At 39.7% G+C, this 20,726-nt stretch overlaps 1 protein-coding gene across 3 annotated transcripts in view; it reads right to left on the bottom strand.

The window, feature by feature from the left end:
* The window catches only part of ARHGEF10 (Rho guanine nucleotide exchange factor 10), a 102,653-nt gene that overhangs the window by 56,041 nt on the left and 25,886 nt on the right, over nt 1–20,726 (bottom strand). For 2 of the 3 annotated variants that reach the window (XM_086745219.1, XM_086745220.1), the window contains exons 8-16: nt 18,961–19,077; nt 17,619–17,733; nt 15,612–15,724; nt 10,553–10,630; nt 10,145–10,324; nt 8,717–8,833; nt 6,625–6,717; nt 5,034–5,204; nt 2,962–3,107 (exon numbers count right to left, since the gene is read on the bottom strand). In XM_086745219.1, coding sequence (XP_086601345.1) covers nt 2,962–3,107; nt 5,034–5,204; nt 6,625–6,717; nt 8,717–8,833; nt 10,145–10,324; nt 10,553–10,630; nt 15,612–15,724; nt 17,619–17,733; nt 18,961–19,077 — 1,130 coding nt within the window. The remainder of the gene's footprint in view (nt 1–2,961; nt 3,108–5,033; nt 5,205–6,624; nt 6,718–8,716; nt 8,834–10,144; nt 10,325–10,552; nt 10,631–15,611; nt 15,725–17,618; nt 17,734–18,960; nt 19,078–20,726) is intronic. The other variant, XM_086745221.1, reaches the window with a different exon arrangement.

Raw genomic sequence — 20,726 nt, 5'->3', positions numbered from 1 at the left:
TTTAATGGCATCCTATTTATTATTTTAGCTTCTAAAATGTGCTGTTTATCAGTCTGAATACCACGCACAAGTTTAAACAAATACATGCATCAGGCTGACTTTTGTGACTAACCTTTCCTGTGAGTGCAAAGAGCAGCTATGCAGGTGCAGATAGTCTTGTTTACAAACAGCATAGGACTGCCAACAACAGTCCCTACATTTCTATAACAAAACATAAATGACCATCTTTTAAGATCAATGTGTATTTTGACACCCTTACACAAGTGCTTAGGATGATATGGTGGCTCCATCTTTTCCTAATTCTTTTGGATTGTGCTGTCCTTCAGTAAAGTACTTGAAACAGAAATAACTGCAACGTTTAGGGAAATATGGATGATGGGACCTTTGAATGATTACTGGCAGCAGGAAGAGCAACATAACCTCTCAAGCGCTGACAAGCTAACATTTCTGCTGAGGCCCACAGCCCAGGATGGTCTTTACAGCAGATCTTTGCAACGGCTGTGGCTTCTCAGAGCAATCCCACGTGAGCTGCTGCTGCTAAAGGAATGTGTATCACAACAGGCATTTCAGAGGAAACAGCACGCTGAGGAAGCTCACTTGGAATAGAAATGGCATTACTACTCCTTTGCCTTTGTTTCCTTTGTTCCCTTATCCACTTACTATAAAGGAGAGAAGAGATGTCAAAGTGAACAGAAAAGGTTTATTTCACAGGAAGCATGACTGAAATAGAGAAGTTAAATGCTTGGGAGAAATCAGAAAAATGTATTTATTGTGAACTACCTTAACACTGATGTTCAGCTAGCTATTCAGCTACCTATTCCCAATATAGCCATGCTTTTGTTTCATTGAAGAGGCAAGTACGAACAAAAAACAAGTGCCACAACCTAAGTAAATATTTATAAACTCTTGATCTAGTTCAGAAAAAAGAAAACAAGACAAGGCAGGACACAGCTGTTTAGTCACTAGGGATAGCATCCACCCTCTCCAATTCCTGCTACTTTAAACTTAGGTCATCTAGACTACATGTGAAGAAGGATGTTCTGAGGGTCATGTACTCTGTAGAAATACATGGCTTTTGACAGCTACATAAAATTGGTCTGGAACCAGTGGTCTCCAGGTTCCTGGAACATCTGTCTTTTTCTGTAAATGCTGGACAAAAGGTGGTTAAGAAAAGTGAGCTCATACATACTGCTCAGCTAACTGTCAAGTTTCTGAAGAAGTCTACAGCTCCACGGTAAATCTGCAGGCGTGCACCTTGAAAACCACTGCTATAACAGAAACCTAGCTTAGGTAAGATGTCTAACTTCTATACAGCTAAAATGAAGAGGAATAAAACTCATCCTGTGTGAGCCCAACAGGCAAGTACATGTATAAAGCATACACTTATATTGAACCAAAAATTCTGGACTGGATATAGGTGTTGTATGTGAAATTTGGCAGTTGAATTCCTTCAGTCCATAACTCTATTTTACATGACAAACGTAATTCCTTCTGCATTAAAAATCTCAGAGCAGCCCATGAATTAATGAAGAAATTCTGAATCCACACGCAGAGCTTGCAGGTGGACCCACTCACAACTGAACTTCCCCAAGGAAGTCACAAACCCTTTTTCTGCTAGTGAATAAAGCTAGGAATGCATTCAACTAAAACTCCACTGTTATATAAGTGGGTTGGAAAGCAAATCTTAACTGCCAGAGAAAACCATAATTAAACTTTTCCAGAGTTGGCAAACCCCCATGACACGCACATGCCCAATTACCATCCCAAAGGAGGTTGCTCAGAACCAGTTAGTGCCCATGGGAATAACAGTGCTGTCAGTGATAACCAGAACCGTTGTCTTAATAAGGAACCCAGAGACTTGGCATAATCATGAACTTTTCACATGGAAAACAAAAGTAGACTCTGCGTTGCCACTTCAAGGACAATTACAAAAAAATCCAAGACATGGATTATCATGGAAAAGATAACATGGTTAAAAGCAATTTTCTCCCAAACAATTCTAAGAAAATACCTGTTTTTTACTATAGAAGTGCATAAATTGTAAAGGAGTAAAATTTCACAATTCATACAATAATCGGATATCAGCTTGTGCATTTTCTGAACTGCAGCTATTACACGGCAATTCTCACTAACACGAGACCAAGCATTCATGATTACAAAAACATATACTGTACTCATACTTCAGTAATGAACTAAGATATCAACTCATATTACACTTAAGAAAAGCTGTTCCTGGAAGATTTTAATGGTCCACATTTTCTCTGTCAGAATGTACCATTACGTAAAGCAATTTATGATACAAGCAACATCTGAATGTGTGACCTTGGCATACACAGAGGTATAGTAACAGTAACAATTACAGCCAACTAAAACATAGAAGGCACTGTGGAAAAACGTTTTCTTCAAAGCATCTCAGCATTAATCCTGCCATGTTCGGTCTCACAGATAAAAACCCTTCCCCAGATGGAACTTTGTTAGTGAGTTCCAGGTTTCTCCTGGCCACATGCATTAGCTTTGCAGGTTTTCTGTGGGTTTGTTTTGGGTTTTTTTTTGTTGTTTTTTGATTTTGTTTCCGTTTTTATTTTTATAAATTTGTAACTTGCGTCAAATTCCAGATTTCTCTATGTGTGACTGTATGAAGTTAAGGAAGAGAAAAAAAAAATCCTACCTTGGCATGCCTGCATTACGCTAAAGACTAATACACAGCAATAACTAGAGACTAAAGAGCATTTCTATCTGTAATCTCCAACTGACATAATTTTCTTACAAATTTACTTCAGAACTTCCAAACATCAGCAGGCAATCTAGAGGACTGGAAGAAAGCCAGTTATCCATTTATTATGACTATTGCTAGGAATCATTAGCCATAGTAAAAAGACAATTAAAAAAAAAATTCTGTAAGTGTCATTTATTCCAGCTGAGGCTTGAAGGATTATTTTGAAAATATGAATCAAGTCTTACCGAATATTTACTGTTGCACACATCAGCACATCATTTAACATAAAAAGTCGTCGTTCTTTGGTTTTGATAATTTCTCCTTTGTCATTGTAAACTGTCTCAACCATATCATCAGTCCGTATGAGGTATCTGTTTCCACTGCTGAGTAGCTAGATTTTTAAAACAATCAACATTGTATATTACACACGGTACATCAAACATCTGGTGCAAAATATAAAAGAAAAAAAAACGGGTTATCATTTGCCAACCTAGTACAAGTGTTCACAGGTGGCTCTGCCAAGTGAATTACGCTTCTTTACTGATTTGCTTTCATTTAGAGAAACAGTAACTTCTGCTTCCAGCAATATGGCCTGCAGGGGTTTTCAACCTTAATATGGAATATAAGTGCTCTGAATATCTTCCACACTGATGAAAGTTCCCTAGCAAAAAAAAAAAAAAAAAAAAAAAAAAAAAAATCATAGCTTCCACTATGTGGAAGCCATCCCAAAGTGGGAGGTCAGAGTGTGAGAAGAATGAGTGCTCCCACCTGCTCTGTCCACCTTGGCTCAGAGCTAGCTGAGGAGCACGGCTGGCAGGTTTCCACAGGCTCCCAAGAAGGTAACATGTACAAAAGACCTACGCATGTAAATGGCTCCTGCCATTTGCCTTCAAAGGCTGAGGATCAGCACTGTGTGCAAACAAACTGATTCTTCACAGGTCAATTACACCTCTGTAGTGGCCAAGAGAACAAAACAGTCTGCAACTCACCTGTTTGCTATTCATTCACCTCCTTCACTGCCTGTTTCACCCTGCCTGGCATTATTCCAAAACTATTAATCTACAAGGCATACAGGGCCCTATCTGATTTGGAGTGACTACCCAGGTATATAGAATCATAGAATAGTTTGGGTTGGAAGGGACCTTTAAAAGTTATCTAGTTCAACCCCTCCCTGCCAGGAGCAGGGACATCTCGAACTAGATCAGGTTGCTCAGAGTCTCATCCAACCTGGTCTTGAGTGTTTCCAGGGATGGGGCATCCACCAGCTCTCTGGGCAACCTGTTCCAGTGTTCCACCACCCTCATTGTAAAAAGAACTTTTTTCTTTCCTTGAACTCCTCCAACCATTTGCAGATAATTAGTAGCTGCTTCAAGAAGCAGGAGTATGAAAACTACAGAGTAAAAAGTCTGAATCCATCTTTTAATGCACTTCGAATGGAAATATTGATCCAGTATGACAATAAATTCAGTATCCCATTTTTCATAAATAGCCTAAAAGAAGTGTGTTCTCGTTCACTGCTTTCTTTGCCAAAAGCTGTGTTTTTATGCATCACAAAAAAAATACTCCTTGTACTCCTTCAGCATGTTTGCATTACTCCATCCCAGAATGAGTCCAGTATAATCATCTGTAACTTCATGAAAGCAATAATTGAAGTATTTATGCCTCATTTCATGGGAAAGGAGGAAACATGTATGATACAAATAGGACAAGCATATATATATCTACAGTACATACAGCTACTAACAAACTCAAATGAAGAAGATTGTTACTTCCTTTCTACTGAATGTCTTCTACAGTTCTTTAGAGACATTTCTATTGAATGATCTGAATACATGAATGAAATAGACTGAGATGTTCCTTAAAACAAGGAAGATGTTGGACACATTCAATAGCGTATCTTGACCTGTTCCACAATCAGAAGCAATGCAGTATGAAGAACTGGTTCCTTCCTTTCTAAAGGAGTAATTCCTCAGTTCCAGGATAAACTCAAAATTCAGGTTGGAATTTAGCAGATATGCCTGAGACTTTACTGCAGGACGAGGAAACAGCTTTATCTATACACTGCCAAAGAACACTAAACACTGCTGCTGCTATTTCAGCATGTTGCCTGCTCCAGAGCACAGTTGTTTAACCAGTGAGCCTATACTCAGCCCTGGAGGTAGCTCACATCTCACACTTACAGCTAGAATGACCCCCATGTTGTTGTGCACTAAAGAAAAAATCTCTGGCATCTCTTTGGTGTTTGTTCTAAAGATTGTTCAAGGCCCAGAAACTAATAATATAGTAACTCTTCCATCACACATTCTTACTTCCTAACCTTGTTCAGATAACGTTCATTCATTGCTTTTGCTATTTGTTTTATTTCACAGCGCTGATCTGCATCCCTTTTCCTTTCATTTAACTTCTCTGCCAGTGTTTCAAGTTCTGTAAGAGCCATCTGTAGAGGTAATCTATCGGGATGTCCTTTATTAGTGTTCTTCAACATATCCTGAGGGGAAGTGAAAAAAGAAAAAAAAATTTTTTTTAAGTTGATCTAATTTCAAAGACAAGTTCAAAAGATTATAGAGTGTAATATTATTGCCACATTCTTTACCCAAGTACTAATAAAGAACCAGAACAATGAACATCTAATGAATATTCAGACAGCATATTGCTTATTTTCCTGAATACCTTAATAGCTCTTAAAAAACATACTGAATGAGGTCACATACTGTTGGTTTTTTTTACAGGAAGAAAGTACAGCAAAGCAACTTGAAAATAAGTGTAAAAAATGCAAATATAAAGGTAATTTAAAAGTGCACAGAACCTGAAAATCAATATTATAGTATAATAGGTAAGTGTCTGTAAACAACAATTTAAAATTAGACTTTACTGATATTTACTCTCATAATAGTAATGTATTATCTTCATTACTGTTTTTATTCCTCACTAGAACACTGACAGCATGCTCATCCCAGAGTAGGGGACATTATTTCACGGAGGTTGCTAGAGCCTGTAAAAATCTTCCCCTTTTATAGGCACGCAGTGGGACAATTTGAATGAAATTTTTGCTTCTTTCCCACAGTGCTTAAAAACCCCTTCATATTCACTATGGCTTCCTGCCACAATACATTCCATTTCTTCTGCTAACTCAAAAATACTTGCCACAACTAGCTACCCTCATGCTCCCCCCATGACTACCTCTGCTCTCTCTCTCTCACAGTAATTCCTGGACCTGCATCACAAAGCCTGTCCTTCTCTGTAGCACCTGCAAAACACAGCTAACTTGTAGTACTCCCTGGGATAGACCTGCTGTGATCTGGAAGGAGTTACAAGCAGCATAAACTGGTTTGGAGCAGGTCTGTGCTGGGGAACTGTGCTCTTCCTACAGCTCGACTCCCTGTTAAGACGACTTGAGGACTCCTGTCAAAACCTCAGTTTGCATGGGAAGGAAAACAGGATGCTGCAGGTCAGAAGGAAGCCGCAACACACTCCAGCGGGTCCTGTGAGCCAAGCAGTCAGGGAGAGAGTGCGCTTTTGTTCTGCATCGCACATATATTCTGAACTATTCAAGGCATGAATTACATTCTCTTGTTTTTTTTTCTTTAACGGAAAGTAGTGCCACAAAGTTCCTAGTGGTGTTTAGAAGTGTTATTAGCTAACTATAGCTTTACTGCAGCAAGTGATTTACAAGCTACATCTAACCTAGCAAGTAATCTAGAGTAAATCTAGTTTACTAAGATTTTTCCTGCACTGTATTTACTGCCTGTCCCAGCAACGGACTACGAGATCAGCACGTTATTTCCTCATGATCCAGTGTTCACTTCCACTGCAGTGTGCTCCTCCAGCAGAAGACAGCTACCACGCAATCCCATGAGCAGACCACATAAGAATGCAACAAGAGCATCCCTTTGGTAAACATTATGTACCTGCAATAGTAGAATGAACTGGGGAAAGCGCTGGATAGGTTTCATCATTAAACCATACAGTGTAATTCGATCAGGGCTTGACTCCTGGCACTGCTGCAATGCAAGAACACCACACTATTTACTACCGTGAGCGTATTTCCATCAGTTACAGAATGAATGGAGAACACTTCCTGAAAATTCTTCTGTCATTTACGATAATCGTAACAGTGGTATTGTAAAGATTCAATTTACTATAAAGAGTTCATTTAAAAATACTAAATCTTAAAAAAAAAAAAATCACTATTAAAATGATGGCATGTCACTGAACTGAAATCTCCTTCTTAAATACAGGTGGGATAAAGTCACACCAGCAATGCAGCACCTATGTACATATTGATACAGCACATTCATGCTTTTTACATAAGAAGTTCGCTGAAATGTCTGCTTAACTTCAAGCACTGCAAAGGGAATGTACTTGTTCAAGGTCTTAAACTTGAAAAATGTAAGTGATCTGTTGATTTACAGTCTGTAATTTACTACTGCTGCTCTGTTTCTTAGAGCCAAGAGACTATAAATTTCTAACTATGTGTTTTTAAGAGGAAATCAAAGGAAAACAACATAATCTCAGTGCAATGCAAACAAAATAGATTTTCATTTTCTTTATTAAAAGAAACTAAGGAAAAGAATACTGATTTATGTTTAGAAAGCAAAACATGAGAATCCATTATTTTGGGTATCAGGACTGGCCAATAAAACCAGACAAATTTCATTTGCATGTGCACAAAAGCCCTCTTTGAATAAGACATTTCAACGTTTGGAAATATTTTGGCCAGAATCACAGTCGACCCAAAATAAAGTGTAGAGGAAATACCTGGTATTAAAAACAAAGCAAACCCAAACAATATTAAATGGGTGTTGTGCTTAAATTACTACTCATTGCTACAGCTATCAGCTTGACAACAATTTGTTTCCATACTTATCTCCACAAGCATTTTTTTTCCCCAAACAGCAGTAGTGAAGATTCTGGTTTTTGTTGCTGATGGGCAAACAAAAAAGGGAAGGTACAGAAATGTCTTCTGTCCTCAGCGTTCGGTTGTGAGTCACCAGCTCTGAGGAGCACCAGTGCCAGCTCTGACAAGCGGAGATGAGAGGTGTAAGCTTTGCCTCTATTGGAACATGGGCTAAATTTTAACAGGGTGAAAGGTGTGAAGTGACTATACATTCCCTGGAGTCTGATCTTCATGATGCCTGAGGTTTCCAGAATATAATCGTGTGTAGTGCTGGCCACACTCCAAAAAGTTGTTAGTTAATTTTAAGATCTGAAAACAGATTAGGAATTGTCCCCCTGCTACTCCCCTCTCAGCAATCTACGTGTTTCACTATTTAGTCTGCCTAGAGCACCAAATTTCAGTGTCTGGTGACAGGGTGAAAGCTCTGAGAGGCACAACTCAATCCAGGACTCTCAGGGAATGGGACAAGCAGAGCTTCCAGGCTCTCAGCAGCATCACAGACAGCCTAAAAGCCTTGCAATGGATTTTGTGTACTCTCTGAAAGGTACCATCCCCAAGGATTAGCAGCACTTTTACAGTATGCACCAGGCTTTTCATGCACATCATCAGAAGCATCACATTCATCAAGGTAGTATGCATTCTCCACAAAAATTTTCCCAAATTGGAAACATGATTTTCAAAATACTAGAAAATTGTTCTGAAATGGAAATCTAGTTACACTACTCTGCACAATACAATAAAGGAGTTAGAAGTAAAATAAATCCCAAATAACAAGAGGTCTCAGATGGTGAACTATTATTTGAAGATCACCTGATATGAAAGAGTGTCAGTGTTTTGCCAAGTACAGTCATGCAAACACCAATAAACTGATCTGAACGACAAAACCACTCATAATAATAATAACATCATGTTGTTATTCTGAAAATATAGTAGTGGAAGTGAATTCTCTGCGGATTTTTTGTGCCAAACCCATAAAACAAAAACCCAAAGTCCATAAAAACAGTCATACAATATACAATATCAGTAGTCAAATTTCCTCCTTATAATTTATATTGTCTTATTTATATCATACACCTAGCTGTTTTAAGATTGAATAAACTCACCTTTAAGAAGTCTAAAAAGGCAGGTTTTGTGGCACATGTTTTCTTGAGAATCCCTACTGCTGTACTGAAGTTGTTTACGTATTCGCTGTATGCATCCAATACCATAGATTTAGAAAACTGAAAAGATAAAAGGGTAAGCCTTAACTGTAAATACAAAAGATCCCTGAAGGCATAACTATCTATATCTCTGACCATTAAAGACTTGCTTGGAGCCAAGGGCTTTGCTTGGCCTAGTGCTGGATCTACAGAAATACTGGTGATGCCCAGAAATAGTCTTTCTGTACAGGACAGGTTGGAAACCTAAGGATGTAACAACTGTTAATTACAAAATGTAAACTTACAGAAATAGCCTTCTCTTAGCTACAACACTAGGGCAAAGCCTGAGGACTATGGGCAATCACAGGGCATTCAATGAGATTCAAAGCAGCTGCTGGGATGCCCTGATCATCTCAATGTTGTTTACCTTCCAGATTTGGTGAACCGGCAAAAGCCCAGGGCCTTCAAGCCCCACCTTCAGCTGGTTAGCGTTTACTAAGAAAACAAACAGATTGTGTGGCCTGCAAACAGCCGTGTGAAGGGTAAGATCACTGCCAAATGCCTCCCTAGTAATTTTATCCCTCTCTTTTGCAGAGCTGGTCTCATTAACGCTACCTAACTTGCTTCAGTCAAAACAAGGCAGGTTTGCTTTAAACAGCAAATCTTTAGTAACCGTTACATTTTGACTGAAATGGGGTCAGAGCACTCAAGAGACACAGATTCCAGCTCTCTTACAGAAGGCATGAAAAGATGGTAATTTTCAATAGCTGGGTGGCAATAAAACAAAGTACTCAAACCAGCAGGTAGGCAGCCTTTTCCATCCACATACTCACGATGGGAACAATGTCTTTCTACCAACCAAGGCCACTTCTTGTTTTCTCTAATTTAAAGCACTGTCTAGTTCAATCCTTTACCGGACAGACTTTCATTAAGGGTGCAACAGTGTTTTACAAATACTCCTTACGTGTGCCCCAGTTCAAATCCAGGAATTCAGGACATCACTTACTGTGGTTTTTTTCCACTTCCAACAAACATACTATGAATGACTGCCTGCTTTTTAAGAAATGCTGAGCCTCCATCTAACCTTAACTTTGATGGATTTGTGGATCTCTACCTCCTCAGGAAAAAAAAAAAAGAAAAGTTTTCCTTAAGTATCTCAAAGCTTGATCAAAACCTGAAAATTTTGCCCACAATCCTTTCACATCTGCCAACCAACCCAAAGACACGTGTTGGTGTCACTTTCCTTACCAGGACAGTACATACATGCTCTGACAGTTGCCACAGGCATTGGAGAATATGGGAATAAAGTAGCCAAGTGAGACAGAGAAATACGGAGATGGAATAACAAGCCTAAAATAAAAACAGATTATCTGTTCAGATGCATTTGCTTACTGAAGCAACAAAGACATCACCAATCATTTCAACAGAGTCCCATTCAGACACACGACTCGCCAGCGCAATCTGAAACATTGAATGGCACTGAAGAATTTCCTTAATTCGATAAAAGACCATTTTGAGTTTTCTTTCACTCAGTAATTTTGGTTCCATATCTGAAAGGGGCTTCTCATATTGCTGTGGGGAAAAAAAAAAAACCAACCATAAATACAAAATAAACAAAAAAAATGGGTCTTCTACAAGCAGATAAAAACAATTTATGTAACAATATATACACACAAAATCTCTACACGTTTGGCATGAAGCATCTGTAGCAAAATCTATGTGAGTCATACCACAGATTCTTTAAGGATTTGACTATTTTTCAAATTTCCAAATTATAAAATGCAAGAGATATTAAGGTACCTCCAGGATTCTTTTAAGAGCATCCACGTAATTCTTCTCACTGTCAACGACAGAGCCCAAAATATACCTTCTCACAACCTGTTAAGAAACAAAGTTTTGTCTGAAGATCTAATCAGGCAACGCGTTCATCATAGTTGGGAACGCAGATGATAAAATTCTCACATTAATAAAACACAAGAAGCAATTTCAGTACTGGAACTGCAATAAAATAATACTGTACCTCTTCAAAAGTAATTACATGTACTATTATTTGTGTGTTTTACAGAACACAACAATGATTGTAACTACATTTATAATCTTTGCTGACTGTTGCAATTCCAAGCTTTACTTTTGAAACTTGTATTTTAATTTTCGATGTACAAATTTTGGCAATAATATAAATAATAATAGGTATAGATGATGCTGACTACTTTGGTGAATTGCTGCAACAAAAAAAAAAAGCAACAAAAAAAACCCAGGTAACCAGTTTTCAAACTCACTCCTCAATTCTGTTTTTTTTTAATATGTTTTATAAATTTTTTAGGAGTAACCTGAAGAGCAAATAAGCAAACCTTAATTGCCTTTTTAAGGTAAGATCATGTAAACTTTATCACTGAGAAAGTATCTGAGTAAGTCAGCTTTCTTTTCGGGGATTACCATGCACCAGTGAAAACTCTGTCTCATCTATATTCATAAGAATTGATAGAGTTGTAAGAGCTTCAGGAAATACTACCATATTTCATGTTTACGAACTACATGCTGTTTATCATACCTCATTCTCCACCTCCTGCTTCTGCAATTCAGCTGAAACGCACATTGTATGCACATGTAGGCGACATGACACAAAGGACTGGGAAACCTATTTGGTTTAGAATTTAAACTTCTTATGGCTATTGATTACATTTCTTGCTAGTTTTAAAGATTTGTTTTCACCCAAATCCATTTCCTAATTCAGCTCATCCTAGAGCTTTCAAAAGCAGGACTTTGAGGGAGAAGACAGTACATGGGCAGGATCAAACCACTCCCCAAAACTACAAGGGAAGGCAAAACCGCTTCTTTTGCTATTTTAAGCCAGCCTAAATAACCATGAAACTCCGATCTCAGACTTGCTTTTCTCTGCTCCTGATCTCCACGGCCTCCTCCCTCCTTCGCCACAGCTGCCTTTAATTCTCCACACTTGTATTTTGCATTATTAAGCTAAGTGCAGGTTATGTAAGGATTTTCTTTCAAGTACTGGCACTTCAAAGGAAGACTTCAAAATTATCTGAAGCCTTGTTAAAGATATATTATGGTAAAATTAGTTGTGCCTAATTTGTGTGTAGAATGGATTTAGCAGTGTCATATTTGGTATAATGTATCAGCTGCTCTGGTAAAGGATACTAACTCTACTTTTAGTCACAGTTCATTCTTCTGAAAAGAATAAACATCTGTAGAAAATGTTTTTTTTTTCAGGCTCTGTAACAGACAAAATAGATACTTCGGAGTGCCTACAGGTTATTGCAATAGATACACACAACTTACAAGAGGCTTGCATGCAAATCTTGTATTTATATTCCCATTTTTGCTAGTAACAATAGCATACAAACATGAGCAACTTACTGTAAGAAATCAGGTCCTAGTATTAAAACTAAGCAAAAGCTATCACAACCAAGACACAACGCAGGACATAGTATTCAAACCGGCACCAGATTTTAAACAAAAGCTATCGTGCCACCTGCTGTTTAGAGGAAGCACATTCATAAAGTCAGCTCGTTCGTGGCAGAGCAGTCCAGGCTGGAAGGGGCTTCTGGCCTTTGCCCCCTCCAGCTGGGATGCTGTCGTGGTTTAGCCCTGCTCGGGACAAAACTACATAGTCTCTCTGTCACTCCCTCCACCCTCCAAGGGAATAGGGAGAGATAAAATAAGAAAAAAGGCTCAAGGTTTGAGATAAGGACAGGGAGAGATCACCGAAGTTACTGTTACAGGCAAAACAGACTCGACTTAGGAAAAACTATTCGTTTATTAATAAAACCAAAGCAGGATAATGAGGAAGAGAACAAAAAAACTTCCTCCCACCTCTCCCTCTTCCTGGCCTTAACATTATCTCTACATCTTTCCTCCCTGAGTGGCACAAGGGGGAAGAGGGAATAGGGGTTACAGTCAGTTCATCACTTCTTGCTTTCCACCACTTCTTCCTCCTCGGAGGAAGAACTCACATTCCTCCCCCTGCTCCTTCGTGGGGTCCCTCCCATGGGATACAGTCCTTCATGAACTGCTCCAGTGTGGGTCATTTTTCCACGGGGTGCAGTCCCTCCAGAACGGCTGCCCCAGCACACGCCCTCCACAGGCCACAGCCTCCTTCAGACATCCACCTCCCCTGGTGTGGGGTCCTCCACGGGCTGCAGGTGGATCTCTGCTGCTCCCTGGACCTCCATGGGCTGCAGGGGGACAACCTGCTCCACCATGGGCTGCACCACAGGCTGCAGGGGAATCTTGGCCAGGAGCAGCATCACTCCTCCCCCTCCTTCTCCACTGACCTTGGCGTCTGCAACCATTTCTCTCACAAAAAATTCTTCACAACAGGCAGGCAGATGCCTCTCATGTTCTCTTCTCATCTCCTCTTCACTTCTTGCAGCTGGGCCGGGCCAAGTCAGGCCCAGATGGCTGCCCAGAGGCAGGCCAGAGGGTGGGCCAGGCCCACAAGGCTCACACCTCCCCCTCTCTGCCCCCAGCTCCAGCTTCTTCACATATTTTTTTTTTTTCCCCCCTTCTTAAATACGTTATCACAGAGGCGTTATCAAGGAACTTTCTGCTACCAATTGGCTCGGCCTTGGCCAGCGGCGGGTATGCCCTAGGCCCGGCCGAGTCCACCAGACAAAGGGGAAAAACTTCTACCAGCTTCTTACAGAAGCTGCCACCATAGCCCCCCCTCACTAAACAAAACCAACACAGATGCTCAGGGCTGCTGTGCAGTCTTCTCGTCTCCAGCCTGGGCCATGGTACAGGGTCACTCCGTCCCAGAGTCAGGACTTGTGTTGGCCTCTGTTGAGTGGCTCTGTTTTTTCTGTCAACCTCAGCCCATCAAAGCTGTGCTGTCCAGCAGCCTCATCCTCTCACACATGGTCTGCCTCACCTCTCCAGTTTGGTATCACCTCTAAACATGCACTGCAGCTGGTATCTGGGTTGTTATAATGCCTTAATAAAGGCATTAAACCTCATGGGCCCCGTATCCGCTCCTGAGGGACACCAGTAACACTGGCCACCCACCAGACTTTGTATCATGAGTCCACAACTCTCTGAGCATAATGTCCTCATCTGTTTTCCACCCACCTTCTAGTCCACCCACACAAATTATCTCTCACCTAAACGGCTATAAGGGTCCTTCAAGAGATGGTTGAAAGCCTTGCTAATGCAGAGGTAAATGACATCCTCTGTTCTCCTCTGTCCACAAGCCAGTCATCTGAAAGAGACTCAGGCTGGTCAGGCACAAATGGACTTCAGTCCATCTATGCTGACTGTTCCCCATCGCTCTCCTGTCCTTAATGAACCCAGAAATAGCTCCCAGGATCATTTGCTCCATTACCTGCACTGGGACTGAGGGTGATGCCAGCCACGCCCCAGTTTCCTGGATCTCCTTTCTTGCTCTTCTGGAGGATGAGTGTGACATTTACTTTTTTCCAGTCTTCTGATCACTGTGATCTTGGATCACAGAGAAGGGCCACCCTTAAATCCATGCCACCCAGTCCCATGGACACCCATACATCCAACTGACTGCAGTACCCCCTAACTGCGGATAACGCTTCACTCCAGCACGACATGCCTCTAGGCTCAGGGGCTTGGGAGGCCTGAGGACAAACCTCACCAGTAAAAGCTGAGGACAAGACAGAGCTGAGTACCTCTGTCTTTTCACTGTCCATTGACACTAGGGCCCTGCACCATCAAGTAGCAGACCCATATTTTTCTTAGCCTTCCTTTTGCTGCCAATGTACGTATAAAAAAAAAAAAACAAACACCTTTCTTGTTGCCCTTCTCATCTCACTAGCTCACTAACTCCATCCCTGCCCACTTGGGCAGCTCCTCCTGGGTAGATAAACAATATACATCATCACCCAAACAACAATCATGAGCTTACTCCAAACTAAGAGCTCTCTATTTTTCCAAAAGAGGGTACATTTATTTTTAATTACCTACAAAACCTAGTGAAATTTTCAAGCCCATATATGGAAAAAAGGAAAATACAGCATTCCGACTGATGCTGGGATCTCACATTATAATGAAATCTTAAAGTAATGTAACACAGTTTGGTAGTTGTATTGTTACAAAAATAGCATTTCATTGTGCTAAACACATTAGAAAAATAAATCTCACCAAGCAAAACAAAAACTCATACCACTCTCCACAACTGTCCCTTAATTTGTTATTTTTTTCCTCGTTTTCTGAAGGTACTGACCAATTCATGACTTGACACCACAACAAGCTAAAAACTCTCATGCAGTTACTACTTGTCATAACACCACCGTAACATGAACTCACAGGATCTACTTTCAGCCAAGACTTCTAACTGATGCTGTTTTCAGTGGTTTGTTTTTTTTTTTAATGGTTTCCACAGTGACTATAGAGGTTGAGGTGGGGAACTGCAAAATATACTCTTCTGTAGACTTGGCTTTATTGTGGACAAGTTTTTTTTTATCAGGAGAAATCTGAAGATTCAGAGAGTATACAGAATATTCCCTACATTTAAAATAAAAATACTGAAGCACCAGCAATGTCTTCTAACTCAACAAAAATGTTTAAACTCTTCTTTTTCACTCAACACCCATCACATTTATCTTTAAGTGGTCAGATAGTAAAATAATACAGTTATTACAGATAATTTTATAGCAAAACCCAGCATTTTGCATCTCTGCTGAATTCAGAACTGATGCAACTATATGCACACATACCAATTTTCAAGAAAATACTTATTCAGGTCTGAATTTTATGTCCATTCAATTTATGCTACGCGGCAATATGTTTGAAGAGCAAAGCACCTGTGAGTCATTGATGCAGAGTAAAAGGGGAGGAAAATAGGCAGAAGACCAAGTTTCTAAAAGCCTACTACCTGCTGCTGCGATAATCCTTCAGGCATAGGAGTCATAATTGCTTCTGTATGCATACAATCCACATCGATAAATAAATTTAGCTCCTCTTCTTCCAGGCATGATGATCTATGATCTACAAATAATTAAATAACCAAGATGTCAACTTTTACAACATGTAGATTGAAAGTTTAAAAAAAAAAAAAAAAAAAAAAGGAAATAGCCTATCACCCAGGCACAGTAATTACACAGCAGTCTTATTTTCACTTATCAAACAAAAGGAATTTCCCAGCACTTCTGTATCACCTGTGAAACCACACAAATACCACCACTGACAGGCACTCTAATACAGAGCATCATTTAAAGGTATCTCAGAAATCTCAGAATCCTAAAATCCACACAGCAGGAGACAGCCTATGCATCTTTTGCTTGACCTCTACTCTCTCTTCACAGCCAGGAGAAGAGGGCTGTCCAGAGTGCAGGACATGTCAACTACAGTTAAAACACTGCAGCTCCAGGGCCAACAGTTTTGAAATAATGACCTTTTGGAAGAAATTAAACACACTCATAATATGATCCAGCTTAAACAATTCCATACATCCTTCCTTAACTGAAATAAAATAAGTAGCCAAATGTACCAAAATGTTGGCTTTCATCAGAAATGAGAGTAAAGGGATTCTGCAGTGCTCCCACCAAAGCAAAAATCACCAAAGTACAGTGACAGGTCCCAGTACACAGCCAGTCAAACAAGCAGACACGAGTGAAGGAGAGATAAAGAAAAAGTATGAGAAACTGTGTCTTAGAACAAAAATGGAAGTAAGTGAAACAGATCTGTTGGCTGGGAGGAATTAATTAGTTTATTCAACAAATTTTTCAGGTTGATTTGGTAAGTTAACCACCAGGAATTAAACCATCCACAGACATCCTTTGTCTGCTACCTAACCTCTAGAAATGCAAGGAGGAATGTCAGGTCCACTGTAATACTGCTCTGCTAAAGCAGATCATTTTCTCCTCTGCATGAGCAAGAAGCTAAGGATACATTTTTGATCACTAAAGTTTGCGCAAGCAGCTTTCTATTTTCCATGTGTGAATTAGGTAAGTTCAGAAGAAGCCAGAAACCATGACAGGAATGTAAGATGCATCCTCAACCTTACAGATAGCAAGCAGCTTTATGTTAGCTCACTTACTAAAAATTTCTTATTCCAGTCTTGCGGTTTTAGCTTCCTAAAATTGTACTTGCATAAGCTCTAAAGTTACAACCATTCAATTAGCTGGGCAGAAACTTGAGCAGAAAGACATACTACCTCTCAGACTTATCCTGAAGAGAAATAAGTTTGTATTCAGCTACTGTGCCCTGACCCTTGCAAAAATTAACTGTGGACTGCTGCTGCTGAGGCTCATGACAGAGGGCTGATGTTTGTTCTTAACTAGAGAAAGAACACAAATACTCTTAGCTTTTTTATTTCAGACCACTTTCTGTTTTCCCAATCCAAACTCAGCTTTCACCAAAAATCACCAAACTGTGAAAAAGCAGAGCAGTATCTTCCTTCTACTTCTACCCTTAAGAATGGAAAGTGTTTGTTATCCCTTGGCCACAACAACCTTTTTAAAGAGTCAACTATCACTTCACTGAAAACCATGTCCTAACAGTAGGTTTTCCTGACATTCAGGAGTTACTTGATGGGGGGAACCAGACAGACTTAGTACCTTAACATAATTTCCATAATCCCATATATCAATACCTAGATAGCATCTATGACACTGTTTGGTGGGATTTTTTGTTGTTGCTGTTAAATGGACCCTTCTCTGCAGTCTTCAGGTCACTCAGGTTCCTGCACCAAACCTAAAACTACCCAAGATGCATCGACCATACTGTAATCTGAACTGAATATTATACCATACTTTACTGATACAAAGTTGATTTCATGCATCCAGTACTCAGCTCCCAGAACAAACGCCTGCTAAGCCATTCACTACCTTTCTCAGAAACAACTAGAGAGAGTAACAAACACAGTACAATTGATACATACCTTGAGAAATAAAAGATTTTGTTCTAATGAAAGAACGACCCTTTTTCACAGCTGCTTTTGTCTTTTCAAGTCCATCTTTGGTACCTTCTCTAGCAGCTCTCATGAGCTTTTGCATCTGTAAGATAAAAATTACAGTCTACACATTCAGTGAATAATAGGAACAAGCTTGAGCATACCATGCAGAACACTTTTGATCAAAATATCTTTAAAAAGAACACTGTCAAGTAGTTTAGACTATAAATACAGCCCAAAGTCAAAGGAATATATAGTAAGTACACAGATCCAAAGCTCAGATCTGAGCACCTGCATTTTTTCCTAATAAAATCAAACCTGGAGAAAGACTTACTTCATGGCAATATTGTATGCAAGCCTAAAATAGCAGAAGTGCTTAAGAACCCTTCTGCATCAAACATCTGTACTCATAACCGTCTCAAATGCTTAGCTTTACATTATATAACAAATAAATGCTACAAACAGGCTATTAACAGCCAGGATTCTTGTCCATCTTCTATGTCCCACTAACTCTGCCAAGGTATTTCTGACCTAAAGATAATCCCCTAGCCTCAGCTCCATATTAACTATATTCTTAAATAAACACTGTTTTGCAGAAAATGTTACAAATAATTTCATTAATTGAAGAAATAAGTTGATTTAACAAAGAATTGCATAATTTTATAGTACACTACTACAGAAAAAAAAATAAATTTCATGGGGAAAAAAAAAATGTTGTTTTGCTATGAAATGTTTATTTAAAAAAAAAAAAATGTATTGTACTTTTGCTTTCCCAAAATACCACCATGGCAAAAAATCCCCACACTGTCAGAGCTGTGCTGACATCATCAGCGACATCAGAACACAAACAAAGCTGTCTTGCTGCAATCAGGCAATTTCCCAGTTTAAGCCAAAGCACTGAGCAAACACCCAGCCTTTTCATACTGGCTCCATTCAGAATGGAGAGCAGTGAAATTCTGACTCCCACAATTTGAGCCTGCATGGCCGAAGAGCCGGGGTCAGGGCAGCCCTGTGGAGCTCAGCTGGGTCTCAGACAGGCGCCGGGGCTGTACGCCTGGCTCACGCTCTGGGATAAGGGCACCAGTCAGCAGGGAAGGACAATGCCCTATCTCATCTTCTGAAACCATTACCATTAAAAATAAGCATGAGAAAAGATCCGTGACAAAGTACTTTTAACACAAACTGCATAATAATCCAGCACATTTAGAATTCATTTCATACAAATTATTGTCTGCTTTTTCAGTTTATTATTAAAAGAAAAAGATAACATTGTCTGTGTTGGAAAAACAATAATTTAAACATAGCTAGTTACAAAAATCAACTACACTACCTTCAGCTCATGTTTTTGCTTTAGTTGCTGAATCTCTACTGCTCCCACAGTGTTTGCCATCAAATCTTTCATCTTTTTTTCATAATGCTCCTTTAAACGCGTTAGGTCATGAGAAAGCTACAGTGTATAAAAAGATACAATCTTTTCAAAAAGCCTGTAGTACAAACTTCATGCTAAACTACTTGCAGTAATCATGCATGTTACCCGCTTTGCCTACTGGTACACAGACAACTGAGGGAAAATTATCATTTAGGGAAGCTTCAACGTGATGAATGGACAACCACTCCTGTGCATCACTGAACTTTCTGAAACTCAGTCAGGTGTCTTTCTGCTATGCTGGCAACTATGTAAAGAGAGGGGCAAATTCACTTAAGGCTAAGCTAACTGTATATTAACTGTACTGTGCACATCTCTTACAAACAGTATGAAAACAACGCATGAGCTTTAGCTACAAGCATCATTCGCTGGAGCACAAACCCTAGCGAGTGTATTTCTGACTATCCTTCAAAACAGTGAATTGGAAGAATCCTCAAAGGCTGAAGAACCTGCAGAGGTTGCTGGCACCTGAGAAGCTGGAGATTGACAGTGCCAGCAAGTTGAGTAAGGAGACACTAACAGTGGAGGATGCACAGTTTTGTAATTCCTGTTTGCATCTATCATAGCCTGATTTATGGGTGTAACCATCTCATACATTAATATATCCATTTGCAAGGGAAGGAAATTATCCCAGAGAAATTATCTGGAATACTAATTAAAATATATTAAACATTTTGAGAAAACTAGATAAAAGATGTTAAAATATAACCAGAAAAAAAATAAAATATTTGGTGTGCCCTATAATAGAAGTCCAATGGAAAAACCCTCAGCTTGGTGTCAACAGAGTTATTTGGCAAGAGATGAAAGCATCAGGAAAGAGAAGGTCTACCAAGTTGAAAAGAAAGGGACAAATCCAGCATTTAGCTCCACTATGCTGAGTCAGGAAGCGATTACCTCCAACATGATGATTCTGTAGCAGTATAATTAAGAACAGCATCTGGTTCACAGACTAGAAATATTTAATAGCACAAAAACCTTCATGTCTTAAATAAATAAATGATCAAGAGTCATCATGAAAAAGTTACTTTGAGGGAAGCCATACCAGCACTTACAATTAAAAATCCTACCTCCAACCTTCCCATACTTTTCAACGGACAGAAAAAATAAGGCAAGTCCCTTATGGGCTCTGAAAGACTACAGAAGATATGCTGAGAAAATACTGTAACATCCATCACAAGATCTGAGGAGAAGTAAGAGTTAGTGCAAGGAATGGATACAGAGAACAGGTATAAAGTGGAGGGGTTTCTGCCTGTCTTGAAGTGCCAGTGCAGGGAGGGTTGGGCTTTTTTTTTTTCTTTTGGGGGGTTGGGTGGGGGTTTTTTTGTTTGGGTTTGGTTTGGGGGCCTTTTTTGGTTGGGTTTTGTTTTGTTTTAAATTTCAGCAATCCTAAAGTTTCTGTCTTTCCTCACCCTCTGCCAAACCCTTCTCTAGTTTTCTGACTTCTCCATTTCCCAGTAACCCACCCAGGTTAACTCCATCCCCATCCTCACAAGGCAATTCCTCAAAACTTTTTAGCACAGGCCTGGAAAAGGCAGTTGCAGATTAGTACCCCAGAGCATGCCTCTCCTCCCACTGCTCCTTGGTCTCTTGCTCACTCTGAGCCTGATTCTGGCACCATCACTCTCAACCCACTGCTAACAGCTAACAAAACCACAACACTGTGACAGATC

Source organism: Chlamydotis macqueenii, chromosome 3 (genome assembly GCF_036417535.1).
Source record: "Chlamydotis macqueenii isolate bChlMac1 chromosome 3, bChlMac1.mat, whole genome shotgun sequence".
Taxonomy (NCBI): Eukaryota; Metazoa; Chordata; class Aves; order Otidiformes; family Otididae; genus Chlamydotis; species Chlamydotis macqueenii.
The sequence above is the reverse complement of the archived record's forward strand: the minus strand, read 5'-3'. Positions and strand labels throughout refer to the sequence as shown.